Here is a 24,080-nt window from a genome sequence, read left to right on the forward strand (position 1 = left end):
GCTTCTGGCTTAAGTAAGTCTCTTTCCTCAAACATGTTCTTTCTGAAGGTGATGTCGCGGTTGACCCGAGTAAGGTGCATGTTGTGCTCAATTAGGCACAACCTCAGAGTGTCACCGATATCCATTGTTTTCTAGGACTTATGGGCTATTACCGCTGGTTCATTGAGAACTTCTCCAAAATTGCCAAGCCCATGATTGAATTATTGAATAAGAATGTCAAGTTTGAATGGTCCGAGGAGTGTGAAGCAGCTTTTCAGACTCTGAAATCTCGTCTCACAACAGCGCCAGTTTTAGCACAACCAAACATTCACAAGAGCTTCGATGTGTATGGCTCCACCAGTCTTTTGTTGTTGTTAAGTTTTAAATCTTCCACTGCGTAGTTTTATCTCTTTTGATGTAAATTATTGTAAACCTATTTTTGCTTAAGAACTTGTAATATAATGTTAATTACTCGCTATTTATTAAGCTGTGTTGTGATGTTGAATGTTGGAAAGACATGTGTTCCGATCTTGGGCACAAAATACGTGCTGAGACTACTGGAGTGATATTCTGATTAATCATTATAGTCATGATTATACAAATGATCAACTTAATGATTAATTAGAATATTATCTGGACGGTTTCTCACAGACATGAGAGATCATATCACTTGTAATTAGCTAGCAATCAACCAATCAAAACTATAACCACAAGTGACATGACGTGATCAAAGACCAAATATCCAAATTTTATTAAAAACACACAACTCTAAGCCTATCTTTTAGGAAATTTGTATCCAAAAAGCTAGAAATCTACAACAATCAATTGTATGCAATAAATCAAACCACGTTGCGAGAATCTAGGATATTTAGTTCACTTCTTAACTCACAAAACCTTTGCTCGTCTAGTGACTTGGTGATGATATCGGCTAGTTATTTTTCGGTTCTCACAGGACGAATATCGATATCCCTTTTGGTTGAGTGGTCTCTCAAGAAATGATGCCAGATGTCTATATGTTTGGTTCTTGAGTGTTGCACAGGACTACTGGCTATTTTTGTGGCACTCCTATTGTCACACCAAAGTGGAACTTTGGTCATGTTATAGCCATAGTCTCTCAAGGTTTGCTTCATCTAAAGTAGTTGAGCACAACAAGCACCCGCTGCAACATACTTGGCCTCGGCGGTGGATAGGGCTACAGATTTTTTTTTCTTTGAGGACCAAGAGAGCAAGGACCTACCCAAGAATTTGCAAGTCCCTGAGGTACTCTTCCTATCCACTTTACAACTAGAATAATTGAAATCCGAGTAGCCGATAAGGTCAAAGATTGAACCTTTAGGATACCATAAGCCGAGGTAAGGGGTATGAACCAAATATCTAAGAATTCTCTTAATGATCATTAAAAGACACTCTTTTGGAGCAGCTTGAAATCTAGCACACATGCACATACTAAGCATTATATCAGATCTAGATGCACAAAGGTAAAGTAAAGATCCAATCATGGAGCGATATACCTTTTGATTCATAGCCTTGCCTTTTTCATTGAGATCGAGATGTCTATTTGCTCGCATAGGAGTCTTGATTGGCTTGGCATTCTCTATGTCAAATTTCTTGATATATCCTTGATGTACTTGGTTTGACATATGAATGTTCTTTTCTTGAGTTGTTTGATTTAAAATCCTGTGAAGAACTTCAATTCCTCCATCATTGACATCTCAAACCTCTTTGTCATAATCCTACTAAATTCTTCACAAAACGTTTTATTAGTAGAACCAAATATAATATCATTGACATAAAATTGGCAAGCAAATGAATCAGTATCAATATTGTTAGTAAAAAGAGTTGAATTGGCTTTGTCTATTTCAAAGCCCTTTTTGATGAGAAAATCCCTAAGACATTTATACCATACTTTAGGTGCTTACTTAAGCCCATAGAGCGCTTTATGGAGTTTGTATACATGGTTAGGATATTTGGGATCTCCAAATTCAGGTGGTTGCTCCACATACACCAATTCGGAGATTGACCCATTTAGAAAAACGCTCTTCACATCCATTTGGTATAGCTTGAAATCATGGTGAGTAATATAGATAAGTAATATATGTATTTACTCAAGCCTAGCTACGAGAGCATAAGTTTTACCAAAATCTAAACCTTCTATTTGTGTAAAGCCTTGAGCAACCAATTGTACCTTGTTCCTTGTCACGATCCTATTTTCACCTTGCTTGTTGCGGAAAACCCACTTGGTTCCTATATCATTTTGCTTCGATCTTTCTACTAGGGACCATACTTGATTTCTTTTGAAGTTGTTTAATTCTTCTTGTATGGCTATCACCCAATCTAAATCTTCAAGTACGTCTTGTATCTTCAAAGGTTCTAAAGAAGAAACAAAGGAATAATATTTACAAAAATTTACAATTATTGAACGAGTAGTTACCACATTTTGTATATCACCAAGAATGTTATCAACTGGGTGATCTCTTTGGATACTTTGGTGAACTCTTAAATGTGGCACTTGAGATTGAGCTTGAATGTCTCATTCTTCATCATCAAAGAAGTTATTTAAGTCATCATGAACTTGATCTTGTACATTTACATTTGTCTTCCCACTTTTCTGGCAATGTGCGGACTCTACATAGATTTGTTCGGAGTCTCCGTATAATCTTGCGGAATCTCCGTATTTTACCATAGCTGAAGGTATTTCACCATTTTCTTTAGCCTCCTTTTGATCTTGAGCTTCCTTGGACCTTACTTTACCAATGGCTAGCTTCTTGATTGCTTCATAAGGAGGTTCTTCATTCTCTACAGTATTTAGATCAACTTGCTCCACTTGAGAGCTATTAGTTTCATCAAATATCACATCACGTGTTATTTCAATACAACCGGTGGTTTTGTTGAAAACACGGTATCAATAAGCATTTAATCCATATCCAAGCAAGTAGCCTTCATCAACCTTTGGTGCAAATTTAGAATTTTTGGATTTGTTGTTTAGAATAAAGCACATACTACCAAAAACTCTAAAGTAAGATACATTTGACTTGTTACGGGTTAGATACTCATATGCGGTCCTTTTCAAGATCTCGTGGAGATATAACCGGTTGATGGTATGGCAGACGGTGTTGATAGCCTCCGCCTAAAATTTATCCGATGTCTTGTACTCATCAAGCATGGTTCTTGCCGACTTTATGAGAGTCCTATTATTCCTCTCAACAACCCCGTTTTATTGAGGGGAATAGGGTATCGATAATTTATGTTTGATTCCTTCTTCATCAAGAAACTCTTCAATTTGTGTATTCTTGAATTCACTTCCGTTTTCGCTTCTCACCCTTTTGATTTTCATATCAAATTCATTTTGTACTCTTCTCACAAATTTCTTGAATATGGCTTGTGTTTCACTCTTATCATGCAAATAGAACACCCAAGTGAAATGAGAAAAATCATCAACAATAACTATGACATACTTGTTACCACCAATACTTATGTAGGTAATTGGTCTAAATAAATTCATGTGAAGAAGTTCAATAGCCTTGTGGTTGTCATCACATTCTTGACAGGGTGAAGAGCTACAATTTGTTTTCCCGCTTGACATGCACTAAAAATTATATCTTTCTTAAAAGAAATATTTGTTAGTTCTAGGATGTGTCCCCCTTTGAAAGTTCAGATAAATTTCTCATGCTAACATGGGCTAGTCGGTGGTGCCATAGCTAACCCATGCTAGACTTAGCAATCAAACAAGTCTTAGACCTCACTTCATCCGTTGAAAAATCAACAAGATAAAGCTTGCTTTTCAAATGATCGGTGAAAACTATTGAGGTGTCTTCTCTTCTAGAGATGGTCACATCCTCATTAGTAAAAAGACAATTATAGCTCATTTGAAAAAGTTATGATACAGACAATAAATTATAGCTAAGAGATTCGACCAACAAGATATTTGAGATAGAATTATCATTTGAGATAGTAATTTTATCTAAACCAATTACCTCTCCTTTTCCATTTCCAAATACAATGTTCTCATGTGATCCTCCATTTTCTTTAAATAATGAGAACATATTTTTCTCTCCGGTCATATGATTGGTGCATCTACTATCAAGCACTCAACTTGATGTACCGGAAGAGTATGCCTATAAAACAATTATGCTTTTACTTTAGGTATCAAAAATTGTTTGGATCCTTTTACGTTAGTCACAAGAACTTTTAGCACCCACATATTCCTTGTCATAACTCGATCCTTTGTGCGAGTACCAACATATGGAGCAACCATTTTACCACGGTGGTTTCTCATAAGTACATAAGAAGCATAAAAGGTAGCTTGAGGTGCATAGCCTTGAGATTTTTTAACTTGTGTGGTGAGATCAACTTACTTACCTCCCTTGATAAACTTGAGGCACTTCTTGCTATTTATCACCACACGCTCACTTGGTGTACCCAAATACATGGCATAGCCAAGCCCTCTCTTTTGCTTGTTGTCCTTAACCTCGATGGTCTTGTATAGGGCATCCTTGGATTTGTACGTCTTCAATCACCCATATTTAACCAAGGCACTTAGTATCTCAGTTTCCTTTTGTAATGCTTGCAAGGATTGAGCATTAGTAGCACAAGCATTTATATCAATATTATAGCAACGAGAGCAACTTTGTAATGCATTAGAGAGAAATGCTGCATCATTAGAAGAAGATATGATATTCATAAGGGCATCAAATTGCACTTCAAGAGCTTTATGAGTTTCATCCGAACAATTAAGATTTTCTTAAAGTGTGGTATTGCTACACTTTAGACTAGCAATTCAGATATTGGCCAAATAAAGATCTCTGATCAATTTCTCAACTTTATCATTTTCTTTAGCAAGGAGCTTCTCAAGTTCAAGGTTTCTATCCATTTCAAGGATGAGCAAGTCATTTTGCTTCTCGAAAATCTCCTCTTGACTCTCTAATATTTCCATTAGCCTTTTCATTTCAGACATGATATTTTTTCTTAGACCTTTAAGCAAAGATTCACAACCACTGTCATTCTATCGCTATCATTATCTAGGTGCTTGAGTTGTGTTTTTACCTTGCGCCCTTTGGCATGAGACACTTAGGAGTGTCGTCGTTATCGCCCATGTGACTAAAGAATGACTTTGTCGATATAGAGGAGCGCATGATGATAGTGGCGACCTCTTTATCATTGGAGTCAGAGTCGGAGTCCCATTCCTCGCCGATGTGAGCTTGACCCGAATAGATCTTCTTGTGGGTCTTGTACTTGTCCTTCTTGTAAGACTTGTTCTTCTTTTCTTCCTTGTCTTTATTTTTCTTCTTGTTTGGATATTCGGTGATGAAGTGGTCAACTTCGCCACACTTATAGTAAGCCCTCTTGGATGATCTTCTTTTTAACTTGTCTCTCTTGTACTTGCTATAACCGTCTTTTTTCATGAATTTCATGAACTTCCTTACAAAGAAAGTAATTTCTTCATCATCGGAGCTCAATTCTTCATCTTGCTTTCTCCTGCTCGCCTTTAATGTTATTTCTTTATTCTTGAAGGTTGAACTTTGCTTCACAAGGTTATTGACTTCATTTGCTTCCTACTCCATGAGCTCAAAAGCAAGAATTCTTCCAAACACATCACTAGGTGTGAGTCTCTTGTAATCACTTCTCTCACGGATGAGTATCACCAAGGTGGGGTTCCTTGGTTCGAAGGCTCTTAGCAATCTTCTCACCACCTTATGGTCATCCAGCTCTTCACTTTCAAGCCATCTAATCTTGTTCACTAGCACCATCATACGGTCATATAATTTTGAGGGGTTTCATTGTCCTCCACCATAAATCTTTACAATTTCCCTTCACGCAACTCTATCTTTGATTATCTCATACTTGTGGTACCTTCATGAGCAACTTGGAGTGTGTCCCATATCACTTTGGCATCCTCAAGTCCGTCCATATTGTTGAACTCTTCGGGGCTTAAGGCGCCAAGCAATACACTTGCAGCTTGTGCATTACGATGAAGGTTTTGCTCTTGTTCAGAAGTAAGCTCTTTATCTTTATCCGGTAGCTCAAAACATATACACACAATCCTCCAAATACTTAGATGAAGAAAGATTAAATGTAATTTCATTTTGTACCTCCAAGCATCATAGTGCGTGCCATCAAAGTATGACGCACGCTCGGATGACACGGAGATATAAGAGTTAGATGCATTCAACTTATCATAATTGAATTCAATTGCAACTCCCTTGCCCTTGTCGTTGCTCAGTGCATCATCCTTTGGACTCTTCAGACTTTTCTCCCCGGATGTCGACATCTTCAAATTCTCTAAGCGGCGAAGTATTGTAGGAGATTAAGCTCTGATACCAATTGAAAAGGATCTGATATCGCATAGAGGAGGGTGAATAAGCAGAACCTAAAAATTTTACAAACTAAAAGCAGCGAATCAGAAAAATACAGACTCTCCGTAGATTTTTTCGAAACCTCTACAAATATACGGAGGTTCCATAGAAATCTGCGAATACTCTGGATATTTTTGGGAGAACTCAAATTGATGCCTATGTAACAACAACGTGGATCAAATCCACGAATTACCAAGCACCAGAGGAAATGTTCCAACCTATTTCTCTAAGTACCTACAGCTCAAACCTCACAAAGAGATAGATCGGGTCGAAACCCTAAAAATCAATAAGAATAAGAATATGCAACAAATTACAAGAGATTGACAAATGAGACACAAAGATTTATTCACCGAAGGTCGATCACTCCACAAAGAAGTGCATACGTCTCCGTTGAGGTGCTCACAAAGAGTCGGATTTCTTTCAACCATTTTCTCACTCAAACGATCATAAAGATCGAGCTAGGGTTGCTTACCTAAATTTGCAGGAGTGATACAAACTTTCCGGGGATCACCACAAGATTGGGAGCTCAATAGGCGACGCCTAGCCGTCTGGGTGGACAAACCACCAAGAGTAACAAACATGAAATCATTGGTTTGATGAAGAAAACTAGTGCTCAAAGGATGGATTTAAATCTCACTAGCACTTCTCCTTGCTCTCACTCAATCCTACACAAGACTTCACTTAGAATCATAAAGGGGAGTGGAGAGGGGAGCTTTGAATACTCTTGAGTTGCTCGTTTTAAGTTAGGTTAAAATAAATGAGCTAATTGCTGTTGGAGAGAGATGGTGTGGGATATAAATAATTCACACTCAAAAACTAGCTGTTACACTTTTATAAAAGTGCGAACACTCCGTAAAGGTACATACTTTCCGCATACCCTTAGTTAACCCAAACTCTGCTAAAGTGCGAACTATCCGCAAAAATATGAACACTCCAAATTTGCACATTTTGAAAAGATTAGAGCTAACCTAGATGCAAATGTTGTGTTCGATGTATCTCTCATAGATTTGTTAGATCTTTTGAGTACTTATTTCTACGCAAATAAGTAAATTTTGTATCCCTCTTAATAATACGTCATCCTAAACTCAATTTCAAAAGATAAATAAATTTAAAAATATAAGATCCATATGCCGCTTTCTCTTTTCTTTTTGGATCACCATACGTCAAATTCTTTCTTGATCAAATTACATATGTCCATACTTCATAAATATCATTAGTTCTTTAATTATTTTATTGTTATCACTAAACCAACTTAAAAGCCTAAATGCACTTTCAACAGTGGGTACTGTTTATCCGCGCAGACGCAGATGACCTTTAGGAGTGAAAATATGTTAGGGTGAAAAAAAATTAAATTTTCTCTTATTCGGAAGCAAATTCTATAAGACCCTACGCTATAAAAAACTCTCTCCCCTACGATGACCGTATCTATTTTTTTTTCTTCTTCAACCTAACTATTAAAACACAGGATAAATAATATAAATAAATTTTATAAAAATCTTTATAAATATAATCTTATAAAATTTCCTTCCCCCCTCTCCCTTACGAGTCTGAACTCTTACTCCTTGAGGCACGGCAAGCTCTAGGCGCGCCACCCGTGGTCCCTTGCTGCGCGTCGTCTTCTCCACCCTTCGCCCGCTCCTCCGAGCCCGCGGCCCGGCTCTGTTAAACCCTGGACCTCTCCTCCGCTCCCGCCTGCCGCCGAGGTCGTTCCGCGCCCTATTGCCCTTGGTGGAGGCGCACCTTACGCGGCGCGCGGGGGCGGGCAGGGCGCTGCTGCAGGTGGCGGTGCTGGTGAGCGACGGGGTGGACGACAGCGTCGCGCTCCGCCTCATCCACGCCGTCGGCCGCCGCCGCACCGCTTTCGATCTCAAGATCTGGTCCCACGGGGGCATTTGCGTTGTTAAAGCTTTGGGTAAGGCCTACCCGTCTGCAGCACCGGCCCAGCCGCTCCTCCCTCTCGTCTCCCCTCGCCGAGATGTCTCGTGGCCTCACCGGCGGCGCCTCCTCCATCCGCTGCTTGCCATCCCCGTCCTCCTCCGCCGTCGCCGTTCGACCCACCCTAGCCGCTCCCCCTTGCCCAAGCCGGCGGGTGCTCGCCTCGGCCTCTCCTCCGCCTGCCCCGGCCCCGCTGGCCATCGAAGGCCGTGGCGTCGGGCTCTCGGTGACAACGCGGCGGGGGCGGGTGCTGCCGGTGCTCAAGGGTTGCTCCCTCCGCGTCCCGCCCGGGAAGCTCTGGATGCTCCTCGGCTCCAACGGCTGCGGCAAGTCCACATTGCTCAAGGTTTCCTCCTCCGAACTAGGATACATCATTTTATCCGTACAACACTGAGAGTTTTGGTTAGAACTGAAATTCTCCAGCTGGTGCATGCAGATTGCAAGTGATATGTTTAGCAGCTTGTGAATTGTGATCAGCAGCCAATGTCCTGCTATATGAGTCTTTAATTTAAAACGACTAAATTCGTTTTTTTGCAATGTGCCAATGCGTCCGGTAGCATTTTGTTGATTTTTTTTTCAATTGGAAATGGAAAAGAAAGGACATTCTGGCTAGAATCATGGTCTAGCACCTCATCCTCTGAGTCACGAGTCATGATTTTTTGGGCAAATGTGTTACTGAACTTCATGAAATTGTTGAAGCAAGACGTCGTACCTTTGGGTGACCTGAATTCTCCTACCCAATGCGTCCGGTAGCGTTTTGTTGAGTTTTTCAATTGGAAATGGAAAAGAGGACATTTTGGCTAGAAATCATGGTCTAGCACCTCATCCTCTGAGTCACGAGTCACGGTTTTTTGTGCAAATGGGTTACTGAACTTCTGGAAAATGTTGAAGCCGTTGTACCTTTGGGTGACCTCATTCTCCTATTGGTGTTGAGAAAAGTTTTGAGGACTTGGGAATGTCAATTTGTATAATTACTTAATTAGTGGACTGATGCAACTACATATTGCTTGATAATTTTTCCGTTGCCAACAAGGATTAGAAAGTCCATTTTGAAAGCCAAGAATAAAAGTTAATAAATCCTTCTTCACAAATGTCAGGATTTTTTTTTTAATCTTCATGGTGTCAATTGGACATCACATCTGAAGAGTGGTGCATCATAACAAAGCCAGAAAAGGGCATCAATCATTGGATCAATGAACAGCAGTTAGGCACTGTCAATTTACATTTTCTTTTAGGCCAGAATATAGTATTCTTGACTTCATTCTAATAAGAAGATAATAGTTAGACATAAACAAAATAGTAGCACCGTCCACTTTTGTTATGTTACAATATCTAATGTGGAAGCCACAAACATGAATTGGTTTCCCAAGCTAGCTTTATTTGCTTGCCCTTATAAAGCTGTAAGCTATTTGCATTATGCTCTTTTTTTACTTAATAGGCTGTATAACTTCAAGAATTGGTTGATTAATTTCTTATTAGCACCAATGGATATAAATGCTAACATAATGCTTTTCCAGGTTTTAGCAGGTTTTCTTAATCCATCTGCGGGAACAGTGTATATAAATAGGCCATGCAGCTATGTCTTCCAAAATCCTGATCACCAGGTTCTAACTTCTGTTTTGCTAGATTATGTCACACGACATTTTATGTGGAATCTGAAGTAATGTCAATGCAATTACTCACATAACATCTTTTGACTTCAATTTCAATGTAGCCTGTATCACCTTATGAGTTAAACTTTGATCAGCAGTTAGTGATGTAATTTTGTATGGGACGATAATTCTTTAGTTAAAATGATATGAATTGATGCTTCTAATTATTCATATGTCTGAATATATGAACTAAATACTTCATGGACCGGACCAACTTGCCATATCGAGTACATAATGTCTTTAGTAAAATGATATGAATTGATGCTTCTAATTATTCATATGTCTGAATATATGAACTAAATACTTCATAGACCAGACCAACTTGTCATATCAAAACTTTTGCATGCATATCCTACTGGGTTACCAAAATTCACACAATATCCACTTCTATGCAGTAAGATACAACTCAGAGCTTAGTTTGCTAGCATCAGTGAGTTGTGCAACCTGATTATAATATGATGAGGTCACTGGTAATGAAGACATATTGTTTAACCATGCAATAGAAAACGGTGCCACAAGCTTCTCTTGTGTAGCTCTATGTTCCTTAATAGCCTTCTTTGTTTGGAACATTGCATGTATAAGAGTGAATTTTGAATTGACACTATAGCCTATTGGCTACTGAACATAAAACTTGTGAAGTTTCATTTCCTTAACAAACCATACATTTATGTTTATCACTCAATGGATGCACATGAATCAAATGAGTTCTAAGATGTATGAAATGTGCCCTAAAACAGTGGCTTATGGCTTTGCAGCATGTCAGCATGTGAACAATTCAATTCTTAATGTGCAAAAGCTTTTTTAGTGATGCATTTTACCTCAAATCACGTCAAGTATTTTGCTACCTGTTGAGTTTTGTCCTTTGGATGCAGGTTGTGATGCCTACAGTGGAATCTGATGTTGCATTTGGTCTTGGTAAGCTCAACCTTTCCTTAGATGAGGTCAGGTCAAGGGTATCGAAATCTTTGGATGCCGTTGGAATGTTGAGCTACTCTCAAGTAGGCAGTTGAAATCCACCTTTTGGATTATAATTTAATGTCTATACATGGTTTATAAACATCCTTCATCCAAAACAGAGGCCAATCCAAACTCTGAGTGGTGGGCAGAAACAGAGAGTTGCAATTGCCGGTGCTTTGGCTGAAGCATCTAAAGTACTACTACTGGACGAACTGACCACATTCCTAGATGAACATGACCAGGTACCAACCTTCTTCATGTTCTGGTTTTCGAAACACCAATATTCAGTAGGCATCTCATTTCCAACTTGAGTTGTAGTATGAGAACTTCTGAAAATACGCAATATATGGTCTGCTTTTATATTACTTGATATTATGATTCTGTTAATGCTATATCCTTATCTCCTGCTACTTCTTTCCCATTCATTGGTGTTTATCATCATGCCTCATGTAAGTTATGGATAACTTGCACTGTAATTATAATTTTATATGGCATGTCCTCTACCAAAAATTTTATGTTCATAAATTGTTTTGTTGTTTCTGATACGCAGTTTGAAAGCTATATGCTACTCCTATGTGATAGTTCTTCTTGATTATGATGAGCGCTCTAATCTCCATTTCCTGCTAGTGCAGATGGGCGTGTTAAAGGCGGTAAGAAACTCTGTAGCTGCTGATGGGGAGGTTGCCGCATTATGGGTGACTCATCGGCTAGAAGAACTGGAATATGCAGATGGTGCTATTTATATGGAAGATGGCAAGATAATCAGTCAAGGCAGCGTCTCTACCATATCAAGATTTATAATGAAAAAACAAGCTCGGTACTTTGGTCATTTTGAGTTATGATCCTCAAAGCTATTGGCAATTTTTTTTCTTGTGTAGATCAATGAATTGGAAAGAAGTTTATTTTCCAGCACAATTCGATAAAAACCTAAAGCATTCACCTCTTTGGCTATGGTCGACAGTAGTTTTGCTGAAACATCGATTTGAGACATTTATATGAATTTCTTTTAGACTTAGTTTAATTCCTAAATATAACATGAGCAGAAACAGATTAACTAGTATTATCTCTGTAATATATTTCAGGACGAAAGTAATAGTAAAATAGGCACACAATGAATATACCTGTCGGTAGCGTGAGATGCATAGACCTCTATGATGACAATGCAACAGACAACGATGAAGAGGATGTAGACTGTGATGATGTAGATGAAGCAAATTGCGATGATATAGAGGAAGCGGATCGTGAGCAGTTACGCTGAGCGTTTCTAAAAATCTTATTTACTTTCTTTCAGCGTAGGATCTCAAGAGCGTTGGGTTCTTAGAGACTTGCTCTTGTTCGTTGGTGCATGTTAGTGTAACATAATAGAGTAATCTACCGGTGGTGGCGCAATGCAAAAATCCTAATTTCGTATACCTTTTGTGGCGGTGGTTGGAAGATATATATAGAGAATCAATTTCATGTCACGATCGGATTCTTAACTGTTGCGTCATCCCGCAGTTACGATAAAAAAACAGTATAGTTACGACTCACAAGATAGGTCAGTTACTACAAACATATATGATTGTAACTAGGTACCTTATCTAGTCATAATTATGCACTTTTTTGTCATGTGATCGTAAATGGGTCACCTCTGCGCACACCCTCAGGTACGATCTAAAAAGTAATATAGTTGCTATTGTAACTGATATTTTTGTCATATGATCGTAACTCAACTATATGTGCTGTCGTAACTGTGATCGTAACTAGGTCACCTCTGCGTACACCTTACTTACGATCCAAAAAGCAGTATAGTTGCTATTATAAATAACTTTTTGTCATGTGATCGTTACTCAACTATTTGTGCTGTCGTAACTGACTATTTTCTTAGTCGTAACTGGATGTGTCGCAGCAGTAAACTACAATGTTTCTCGTAATTATACACTTTTTATCATGTGATGGTAACTCATCTATATATGCCGTCGTAACTGATTAGTTTCTTAGTCATAACTGGGGTGGTACGAAGGTGGCTGCAACAACTGAGGGTGGCATAATGTATTTCACTGTTGCGTCTAGACGCAGAATAGACTCGCCGTGTGTGTGTATGTGTGTGTGTGCAAATTTGCAAAAGGAGACCGTACATGCACAAGTTACTAGATTTTATTTCGACAGACCATTCATGCAGAGGTCGTGCGCTTGTGTCTTTTGTCCTGGCGAGACAAGCGCGTGTATTCTCATATATTAAGTAGGTGAAAGAGATAATTCTTTTTAAATTAGTCTACCTCTGCTTCCTATAGTGAAGTGAGGTTAAAAGATACATCTCACCTCCATTTAGTTAGGTCTTTAAAATTTATTTAGAATTATTCTTAAATATAATACGTTAGGCCCGTATATCTAATATTTCAGATCATGTTTGACTTGCTTAACTCCTTGATTGTTGAATATCTAATCGTGGTTTGCTTTCGGCTCCTCCCTAGTCCCAAGTAGAGCGTTTACTTGGCTCAGGCCTGGCCTGGGAAAAGCCTGGTTCCTTTTTGGCCAGAAATCGCTGCCCAGGCCACCCTAGTAATCAGACTGAACTTATCAGGATAGGCTGGGCTCGGGCTCGGGCTCGGGCTCGGGCTTGGGCTCGGGCCCAGCCACCCAGATACTTTTAATTTGCAATAGTCAATTGTAGGATGGCGGAACGGTAGGCCAGACAGTATGGTAAGGAGTATTGGAGAGTGGAGAAGGCTGAAACTTGATAATTTGTTTCAGAAGCTTATCATGCAGAGACGGCAGTACTCCAGTATGAACTTAACAGGAGACTGATCAATTTTATATAAAAAAAAATGGGTCATTTCATTTCTATGTATTCTGTAACTGCTTTCATGCATCATGTGCTGTTACATAGAAATAAAATGAGTTGAAAAAATGCCAAAATTGCATGAGTTGACGAGCTTGCTTTCTTGAGTTTAGAAGAACGCCTCCCGTCCTCTTTCACATGAGTCGTGCTCGTTTGATACAACAAAATTGGCTATTTCTGATCCGAGAACAAGCAAATTTACCATTCTACCCTAATGAACACGGCTAACTGTTCCCAGCGACATGGGTTGCGAACCCACGTAAACTGCCTGCAATGTGACCAACAGGTCGCCTAGAAAAAGCGTTGTGGCGTTGTCACCCCTGTTCATGTTGATCGCGTGGGAGCTCTAGAAGGAGTGAAACTCGAGGCGGCATCTATATAGTGCGTTTAGTTATCCGTATGTCTCTAACTTGACTTCGATCAGTAAACTAGGCTAAATGAATCATGTGTATATGTAACACATATTATTTGGTTACTTATATGTATATATCTTAGTTAAGTAGATATCCTTGTTTGGTTGTTTGAATGAGCATATAATTTGAAAAATCAAATATGAGGGAGTTTGTTTAGTTACCCGCATGCACAATTGGTGTGATAACCTCCTGGTTGTTACGGTGAGAATACTTTCACCACTTCTCAAATAGTAAATACAATTGCATAGCAAAATAATAATGATTACATCATGAACTAAAAATATGAATAAAGAAGCTCAACTTTCGCTCACAACACTTGCACCAGATAAGCTATGAATAAAGAAGCTCAAATTTAATTTATTTGCATCATTACGATCACAGTAAAATGACCAAAGTGGAAGGTGGTAGAAAAATCATGGAAATAGACATCATAATGAAATAATCAGGAGACATCATATTTATGATCTAAAATATTAAACCATAATTTAAGTGATTAATACATAATCAAAGAAAAAAGGATTTTTATCCATAACTTAAGATTGAGGGATTTACGAATCACCTCACAAACGATTGATAATCTAAATCTAGCAAATTATAAAGTTTCATGTCTCTCAACAAAATAAGGTGTCTAGAATCACCCACTCCATCCACTATCACCTCCCACCCTACTGTACAAAATATCACCTAATCTAGTGTCATCTTTCACATACCTGCACAAAATATCACCTAATCTAGTGTCACCTTTCACCTCCCTACACAAAATATTGTGGATCAAATAGCAAAGAGAAACTTGCTACACAAAAGATGGATCAATCACATGAAACCAACCTTACTACATGTGGTAGTGTTTGGATATGAAGGTTCTAAGACACAGCACACGGTGAGCCTCACTCATCCCCACAAATGCAATACTCTGAGCTTTGTTGTCCACCAGATGAGAGAAAGCAACAATCAAGGCTTCGTTAGTGAACCTCGGCATGAACATCACAACACCATAGAGGTCAGGATGCACCTTCTCGCTTGGTCTCACGAATGGTAGTAGCAACATTATTCACAGCATATGTCATGTTGCTCGAGATAAGGTTATCTTCTTCAGTTAGCATGGCTCTCTTCCTCTTGGTGCCTGCCTCTGACACACTAGTAGCATCATGATTCTTTGGCGTGTCCCCAAAGGTATTGGCCAGTGGAGTTTTTTCCTCATCAAACATTTAAGCCTTTATAGAGCTATCAACAAAGTCAGAAGGGAAACCCAAAGCCTCATTGGAACCCATTGCAAACTTATTCTAAACACCGGATTCTTCGGTGTATACTCAAATCCATCACCGAATCTTCCGGTGAGTTATCTTGAACCATCCGAGTCTTTGTATCTTCTCTATGTAAATTGTTCCGGTGAAGCTTTCGGTGTGCATCTCTTCATCACCAGATCATTCAGTGAGTTATCCTGAGCCAAACCGTGCCTTTGCAGCACTCGATGTGTAAAATGCTCCAATGTATTCATCCGGTATTCATTATATTTACACTGGACCATCCGGTGAGTTAAACATTCTCTTTTTTTCCTTGGAAATACTCTGGTGCAACTATCTCTGTGATCACCGGACTATCCGGTGACTTCATCCTTCTTCTTCAACAGCTGCATCCTCTCTGGTATGAATGCTCCAGTGAGATCATCCGGTGTGCACAAGCTAAATACCGTACCATCCAGTCAACTAATCATAACTCTTCAGCATTTGCAACCCTCTCTGCAAGAATTGCTCCAGTGTGTATCTTCCACTGATCACCAGACCATCCGGTGGGTTGTTCCATTTTGCCTTCTGAGCAGAAACACTCCGATGAGTACACAGGTCTTAACACCAGACTATCAGGTGACTTCTTTCTCCTCTGCTGAGAATACTCCAGTGATTATAGCCTTTAGTACTCCGGACCATCCAGTGAGAACAATCTCCTAGAACTTCTCCAATTCAATCAAACTTTGTATCCATAAGAGCTACTAACATATATTCTTGACAAATATATTAGTCTCATTGACTATGTTATCATTAATCACCAAAATCACAATCATAGACTAATTATAGGGTCATTTTCGCTACAACTAGCAAATTAGTCATATTGACTATATTGATATATTAACTATGTTGACGTTTTATGGTCCCGATACATATCTGAAAGATAGTTTAGGTCAAGCTCCATGTAGGGGAGCCCCCGGCACTTATGCTCATAGCTGGGCTTTGGCGGGTTGGTGCGACACTCGTGTAGGTAGCGGTCAAGTTCCCGCTCCGCCCCCTCGCTCTACCATTCTCGCTCCTCACGCTTCGCACAGACGTACTCGTCGCACCGCGCCACACGGTACCGCTGCTCGGCCATGCCGAACAGGCACTGCCACATGCACTACTGCTTACACACACTGTCACCTCCAGGTCGACGTCCTCTTGCTCCTTCACTGCGCTTGTGGAGAGAGCAAGGAGGAGGATGAATGCAGCGGGTGGCATGGCTCGCACGATGAGTTTCTTTTAGCCTCAACACTAAAGTACAAATTGTAATATCTAAACTCACACCAAACTTAACACACCTACCTAAAATCTATAACATATACACACATCTATTAAAGAGATTTATAAAGTCTCTAACTCTATAAGCCATGAGCACATCACGCTTCTGATCCACATGCTGTCTGAAAAAAATCCAAATATAAAAGTGAGCCCGACGAGACACGAACATCAAGACTGAGGCTGGGATAGTGAGCATCAACCGCTCCTACCAGTGGTGCTATCAGCCCGTTCTCGCTCGCACCGTGAGCTGCATGTTTGGTCGTGCGCACGTACGTACGGGGAGGAGAGATTGAGCTTGAGCGCGCTTACAAATCCCCGGGCTGGTGATTTGTGGTGATCCACCTAAAAAGAGTTTGCCCGTGCGAGCCTGTGAGCGAGCGGTGGCCGGTGAGGTAAGTGCGAGCTACGATTGCATGGGACACACGTGTCCGGCCGCCTGGTTGGTACATGTACTAGACGGCACGCACCTCTGCAGACGAGCAGAATCTGTCGTGGCATATTCAGCTAGCGTTATCTCTTGGGTTTGTCCTCTTGTGACTACGCATTATACAAGAATGGAAAAACCGAAAGTATTTACAATACGGATTAAGGAGTGAGGTTTTACACGTTCTCTCCAATGTTTCACGGCCGGGGAGCTTGGGTTCGAAAACTTGGAGGATGGGCTCTACTGAATTTTGCAAGTTGCAGCTGCAGGAGACCCCCACTGTCTGAAAGTTCCTGGCCCATCCTAGAATTCCGTCGATTGCACGCATCATTTGGTCTCCGCTTGTCGTGGTACTGACAGTCCATTCGAAAAATAAAGTGGTACTGACAGTCGCAGTGGTACTAGAGAGTATAGATCAGGACCAATGGTTTATGGCCATTTCGGAAACTTTTGGAAGTATAGATGAAAGTTAGTTTTTGGACTCAATGCCGTTCGATACTTCGATATCCGTCTCCCGGGGACTCGTCGGATAGATAAGTGTGGTAAACTCGTTGAGAATGTAACACTCGGCATGCATGTCATCGAGAATCTCGCTTGCCGCGGGCGTTGCCTCTTTTAATTGGAGATTGTAAAAAAAACAGCTTATAGATTATAATAAATTGAATTTTAAAAGTTGAATTATAGATTATAAAAACTGATGAAAGACGAATAGTTGACTTATAGCAATCTAGCTTTTACAATTTAACTATTTATTTTAACTTACAGATAATAATTACAATTTAACTATTTATTTCAACTTACATATTATAACCACGATTCAAATCCAAAACAAACGGAACCTAAGTCTAACTTCCCACTTGCAACGGCGGCGTTTGCCGTCCGACCAACGGCACACGCGGGCTCTGAGCCGTCTGGAACGCTGGATCTTCCTGTGCGCGGCGAGCGCCCTCACGTGGAGGCGCCGGTCGAGTGGCCACTAGCCACCGAGCTGTTTGTCGGAGCCGCGGTGCGAGACGCCAAAACGCCACGGCGCGGCCACGCGTGGCTGCCCCGGCCCGTGACCTCGGCCACCGAGCGCGACAAATTGGCCATCGTCCGGGACGGGCGGTTCGCTGTCTCAGGTGCCCGTGCGACGGCCCCGAAGAAACGCGCGCGGCAGGTCCGGGCGCCGCCGGCGTGAGGTCGCTATGGTGCACTCAAGGCCTGGGCTCGGACGGACGCGTGAGGAGTTCCCGGTTACGACGTACGCCCTGCGCCGTGATTTCGGGGTCTTCGCACACGGTAAAGCGAGAATGGAAAGGAAATTTTATAAGATCCGTCTCTAGAAAGATTCTTTCTTTTGTATATTAATTCTTTTTTTTCTCTCAATTACACGTATCAGCCATTGAATAAGAAAATAACGGTATAAATTAAAATCTCGTACGGATCTTTTGACGAAGTATCTTATAAAATTTCCTTCCAAAATTCAGAATATCCTATCACAGTATCATCCCAATCCCCGGTGCACAGAAGTGCTAGCAGCCGGCCGGACAATGTCCTTCGGGGATGTGAAAACAAGGTGACGACTATTTGTGCGCATCTACTCCCTCGTACCTTCTCAGAGACGAAGTCGCACAGCCTCCATCGGTTTTTTACCGGTGTTTTGAGCAGAAAACAGGACTCCTATCAATCGATCTATGCGGCAGCCAACATGGCGCAAAAGGACAGAGATCTACAATGGCACGGCAATTGATGGCGATGGCAGGGATCTCGATCGGCAACGCCCAAGCCAGGGCAGCCAACATGTTTGGTTCTTTTGCTAGCCTTGCCTTCATTTCTAGTGGAGTAGGCAAGGAAATCCTTGCTAGTTGCTAGGAAGGAAACCCTCGCTCACGTTGCCTAAAATCAATCCAACCAAATTATGTTTTCTTATCCATTAACCTTGCTAGGCTAGGCTAGCCAAGAGTAAAAAAAGGAACCAAACGGTGCTTGAACGAGATGAGTCTCAGAACATGAGCGATCTTCAACTTCAAGCTACCAGGAACTTACAGAAAGAATTACAAGCGGCAACGTTGAACTGAACCAAACTTTACTGCATTTGCCAATCAAGAGTAGAGACTTCAGCTCCTACATGTACCGTCAACACAGTTGCAGCCATGTGAACTTGTAGTGCACCGCCGAAGATACAACGGCCCTGCACAAATCCGAAATTTTCAATCATCGATCAAGCTAAGCATTAAGCAAGACAAACCAAAGGAAGAAAAGACAACTTCTCCAGATTCTCCATGCATACAAGTAGCAACCAAGTCCTGAGGGCTGAGGCCCCTACTGGCTATTGTTCTCTGCTGGTGTCCCTCCCTATCGCTTTCCAGCTCTATTTCTATGCTTCTGCTAGTTTACACACCCTGTGTGTTCATCAGTACTGAAGATGGACGTTGAATCGGTGAGGTGCAAATGTTGTGGCCTGAAAGAGGACTGCACTCGGGAATACATAGAGAACGTCAGGGGCAATTTCGGAGGGAAATGGCTCTGTGGCTTATGCTCAGAAGCCGTCGGGGATCAAATTGGTCGTGACAGGAGCAACCAGGATGGAATTGAAGAGGCTATCAAGGCTCACACGGAATTCTGCAGGATGCCGCTGTCAAGCCCAGCAGTCCGGGTGGCCGATGGCATGAAGGAGATGCTCAGGAGGAGGTCAAGGGACAAGATGAGGCCAGCAACACCATCAAAGGCGCGCCCAGTCTAGCTAGGTAACAAGCTTTCCAACCGTGGAACACAGACAATGATGCGTTTATTAGTCACCTTAAGATGCACTGATGTGCGAGTCTCTCCATCTCCTAGCTTACATTTGGATATTCCTAGGCAACATGACAAGTGTAAATACGACCAATCTTAATAACATGAGTTCTCAAGAGTCAAGATTACTGCATTTGTGCATGAATATATGCAAATGTCTTCCACAGTAGATATATGTAGCTTCTTTTTTGTTTTGTCTCTCCTTTTTTGAGAGGACAATATTACTTGTGCTGAATTTTTTTGTCTTCAAGTATTTTCTTGGTGGCTTGTTTATCCTCGATTTATTCAAATAATTTGTAGTCAAGACTCAATGCTGACTACTGGATTCTCATGGTGTAGATAGAGTGAACAGTTGTTTTACTCAATTTGAGTATAAGGTACTTTAAAATATTACTAGCAACAAATCATTTTTTACTAAAAGAAAGTCAATATGAGGAGGCATGGATAACGATGGATGCACATCTTATGGAAAAATAGTAGCACCAAATCAGATAGAGAAATGATTCAGTGAGAGCTGAAGTGTTCTGCAGATATGTAAACTTGGGACTATAAGCTGAAGTTCAAATGAATGCATATCCAGTCAGAAAGGATGAAGCACTACTCTTAAACTAATACTGCTCAAACTAACCAAAACGGACACGCGGACACACACACACACACTCAAAACTTGCCTCGAGCAAGAAGCCTACTCCTGACCGGCTTGTGCTGACATGCTTCGCTATAACTAGAATAGTCCTTCTCCTGCAACCAAAGGATATTGTTATTATGATTTGCAAGGTGAACACGAAAATAGAGAGCACACATCTGTATGGGAATAACTGTGAGAGTCGTGCATGGATATATAATTCTCTACCCATACAAGCACCAGCCTAAGTATTTTGAATATTTCAACTTGCAGGCTCAGCTTTCAATACATTACGGAGTAAGGAAGATATGAGAAATTACAGGACGGTCTGATATCCAGATTCTCATGATATCAACTAGATTGAAAAAAAAAAGGTGGAAATTAAAATAGTAATCAGCAATTCCATACAAATCATTAGAAAGGAAGATCAAACAGAATTCATTTGATAAAACCAAACAGCCTTTGGTTTGTCTGAAGAAATAAAAAAATCTATATCTTTGGCTGATAGTGTGTACTTTGCTATGAAATCAGAACCTTAAGATAGTCAGTGAACTTACTTAGATCATCTAGTGATATGCTAGAAGCACTGTCCCCAGATTTAACCAGTCGAATCTTGCCTGTACATAGAATAATTTCTCCAAAGATAAGACTTTTGCGCAATAGAGATGCATAGAAATAAAAGGTAAAAGAAAAGTATATTACCATACAAGCATAGCAAATTTGAAGAAAGCAGAACAATATAGTAATTCAGTTGGCATTTAAGGAAAACAAAATGAAATGCTTGTTACCACATAAAAAGCGGTCATTGTCGTTGAGCTACCTATGAGAACTACTTTGACATAATGTATTCGCACTATGATACATTACTAGGATTTAGGAACAGACTGAATTGTCATCAAACTTTCAGCTGAATGTTGGATCTGACATACCATCGCGTCGAACACAGATCTCTGGTATATTTCTGACTTGAGCATTGATGCTGTCATTGTAGACCCTGGTTTCAATATCACCCTCAACATAAACTGCAGCACTGATAAAGGTGAAAGAATAAATATAGCACCATCCACGGCAAAATTAGAATTTAAAGCTACATCATTGGTAAAAAAATGATCTTTTGGTTTAAACTTTAAACCACATACTTCTTCACCAGCTTCTGAACAGCATAAGCACCTAGATAGTCATTATGAACAGCTATTCGATGCCACTGAGCTGGTTTTGGCATATCCTCAGGTCCAACTACCCTCTGGTCAAACATGCCACCAGTTCCAACAGTAAAAACAGTTACTGTACGTCCATTCCTTAAAATTTTTTGCACAGGCACTTGTCCAACTTTACCGCAGATTATAGCCTAGCAAGAACAGAACAATAAGTATAAAATAGCTTCTCAAAACCAAAACAACAGGCATCATTTCATATAAATATATAGGAAATCCACTTTTTAATGTTTCAATACCCTGTGCACCCCACGGAATCCCCAGCCCTTTTGGGGATCTACACTTTGGGGTTGTAACTCTCTCTTTGAATCTGTATGATCAACGTCATAGTCCACGTCACCCTTCTCATCAAGGTCAGAAAAAGAAACCGTAGAACTCCAAGCTTGTGATTTTCTGCAGAAATCTACAAAGAGAGAAAAGGTTTAATAACTCCTCAGTATAAATGTATGTGTCGTAATATGATTGATCAGTGACCACAGCTTACATATCAGGTGTAATCTGTGAAAATTGATGAAAACAAGCATGGAAATACCTACCAATTGAATTCCTTTGCCGTTCCAAGACCCTCCTCAAGCCCTTTAGCAATCCAGTGCCGACAGGACTCATGTTGAATCTACATGAATAAAGAAAAGAAGGTGAAATGATATAACAATAATGTAATTATTGGAAATTTTCTTGTTTCTTGAAGTTGAAACAAAGAAAATAGCAAACAATTTCGTACAATAATTCACGTTAGCAGGCCCATTCTTTTAAGCATTTTATGCACTTACTGAGTTTGTACAGTAAAAAGGCAACATGAAGAAAACGGTAGGTACATCAGGTTACCAACTGATCTTCTGAATAGCGTGATTAGAATGATGAGAAATTAGTGCACAGGAGCTAAGGAAAAATACTGCAGAATAATAAAAAGCATCAGACAAACACTTCATATCTGATGAATACCTGGGCACGGACAGGGGAAGACAAAGCGATAAATGTGGACAGCGGTCTGCCTGCTTTGATAAAAACTGGGGCGAGTCATTTCTCTTCTCAAAGTGACACATATTTTCACAATAGACAGTTTTCCTTATCCAATGTGAACTAATTATTGGGAGTTATATAACTAATAATGGGGCAAAATGTTACAAGGGTTGACAATTTGAACAGAAATGATCCAGCCACAATTAATTGTTCTTAATGTAGGGCAACTTGGACATTATTTATTAGTCAACTATAGAGGTTAGACTGATTGTAAAGGTTAGACTGATTGTGAGGTGCTGTAGTAAACACAAGAAACCAATGTTGGACTGGACGGCGTAACATTTTGCAAGCTCAAACTGCTCTTTTCTGGAAAAATTATAAGCCTAACACACTACTGTCTAGAGCAATCCAGCTAAACTTAGCTACCACATAGGACAGAGGTACAAATCCCGTTTCAGTATCCCTCCACGACAAATAGAATGGGCATATCAGACTAGCATTCTCCATTTCCACTGGTTCTATCTTCCCTGAACTCGTCCGTGTCTTGTTAGTCGTTACACATGGACGCCAAGGCAATCTGGTCGTTCACAAGGACTAGCCTTAGGATGGGATCACGAATTCACGATAGTGCCCACAAGAGATAATCGCGGATGTTTATATCGCGTGGTAAGACTAAACTTTACAAGGAGAAAAAAATGCCAACGATCAAATGAAAATGGTAAATCATTGAGGCATTTGAACAAACACCTTGCATGCATGACACCCTGACCACTCAAGCAGCCACCTTACCCAACCCGCAGTCGCCTGCTGCATCGCGAGATGGTAAACACTAAACACAAAGTGCAGGCTGAGCACTCCCCATCCCGGATTGCATAAGCAAGCATCTAACACTTGCTCGACAGATACTCGCGCTCGCGACAAGTTACAGAGATGACAAAAGTTTCCAAAGGCAGGTGGGGATTTGTGGCTCAGTACCGAGATGGAGAACGTACATTTTTTTTGGATACGAAGCAGCAGAGGAGGAGGCGGTGCCGGACGAGCAGTTAGAGCGGCGGTGCCGGCGGAGGTGCCTCCTTGCGCTGATGGAGTCGCCGAAGGGAGGAAGAGGCGCTTCCCGGGAGAGAGGCCGCGGCGGAAAGAAGAGGAAGGTCCAACTGCCGACCGGCGAGATGGGCCAGTGCCTCCTGCAGCGGATCGAGTGACTGAGCACGTTGGGTTGGGCCGAGCAGCACGTGTGCTTTCAACGATCGGTTTTAAGTAGTACTCCGATGTTTTTGAGAGGAAAAAACTACTTCGTTGTTAGGGAGAAATTTTATCATGGAACGGTTGTGTAATCAATCAACCAAAATTTTATATTGGAAGTTGTAAAAAAATCCAACAAAATTTTGATAGTGTAGAGCGTGCTATCATCTACCATCTCATAGAA

At 40.6% G+C, this 24,080-nt stretch overlaps 3 protein-coding genes across 5 annotated transcripts; 2 read left to right on the forward strand and 1 right to left on the reverse strand.

Annotated features, from left to right (window-relative positions):
* Positions 1 to 7,886: 7,886 nt before the first annotated feature.
* LOC133929193 (ABC transporter I family member 10-like) lies at positions 7,887 to 11,819 on the forward strand. The gene is made up of 5 exons (XM_062375846.1): positions 7,887 to 8,613; positions 9,785 to 9,871; positions 10,792 to 10,917; positions 10,996 to 11,118; positions 11,509 to 11,819. The coding sequence occupies exons 1-5, from the start codon at positions 8,308 to 8,310 to the stop codon at positions 11,716 to 11,718; spliced, it is 852 nt and encodes a 283-aa protein (XP_062231830.1). The 5' UTR covers positions 7,887 to 8,307; the 3' UTR covers positions 11,719 to 11,819.
* Positions 11,820 to 18,267: 6,448 nt separating this feature from the next.
* Positions 18,268 to 19,805, forward strand: LOC133928154 (uncharacterized). The gene is made up of 2 exons (XM_062374409.1): positions 18,268 to 18,361; positions 19,480 to 19,805. Exons 1-2 carry the CDS (start codon positions 18,268 to 18,270, stop codon positions 19,803 to 19,805), a joined length of 420 nt encoding a protein of 139 aa, XP_062230393.1.
* LOC133929194 (single-stranded DNA-binding protein, mitochondrial-like) lies at positions 18,965 to 23,851 on the reverse strand. 3 transcript variants are annotated; one of them, XM_062375849.1, is made up of 8 exons: positions 23,647 to 23,851; positions 22,231 to 22,307; positions 21,934 to 22,097; positions 21,620 to 21,828; positions 21,410 to 21,510; positions 21,038 to 21,097; positions 20,527 to 20,596; positions 18,965 to 19,253 (listed from the first exon to the last, which is right to left on the reverse strand). In XM_062375849.1, the coding sequence occupies exons 2-7, from the start codon at positions 22,298 to 22,300 to the stop codon at positions 20,580 to 20,582; spliced, it is 621 nt and encodes a 206-aa protein (XP_062231833.1). In that variant the 5' UTR covers positions 22,301 to 22,307; positions 23,647 to 23,851; the 3' UTR covers positions 18,965 to 19,253; positions 20,527 to 20,579. The 3 variants fall into 3 exon arrangements, with proteins under 3 accessions (XP_062231833.1, XP_062231831.1, XP_062231832.1); XM_062375847.1 differs by lacking the exon at positions 23,647 to 23,851 and adding an exon at positions 22,637 to 23,117; XM_062375848.1 differs by lacking the exons at positions 18,965 to 19,253; positions 23,647 to 23,851 and adding an exon at positions 22,637 to 23,117 and having other exon boundaries at positions 20,297 to 20,596.
* Between the last annotated feature and the right edge of the window lie 229 nt (positions 23,852 to 24,080).

Source organism: Phragmites australis, chromosome 9 (assembly GCF_958298935.1).
Source record: "Phragmites australis chromosome 9, lpPhrAust1.1, whole genome shotgun sequence".
NCBI classification, from domain to species: domain Eukaryota; kingdom Viridiplantae; phylum Streptophyta; class Magnoliopsida; order Poales; family Poaceae; genus Phragmites; species Phragmites australis.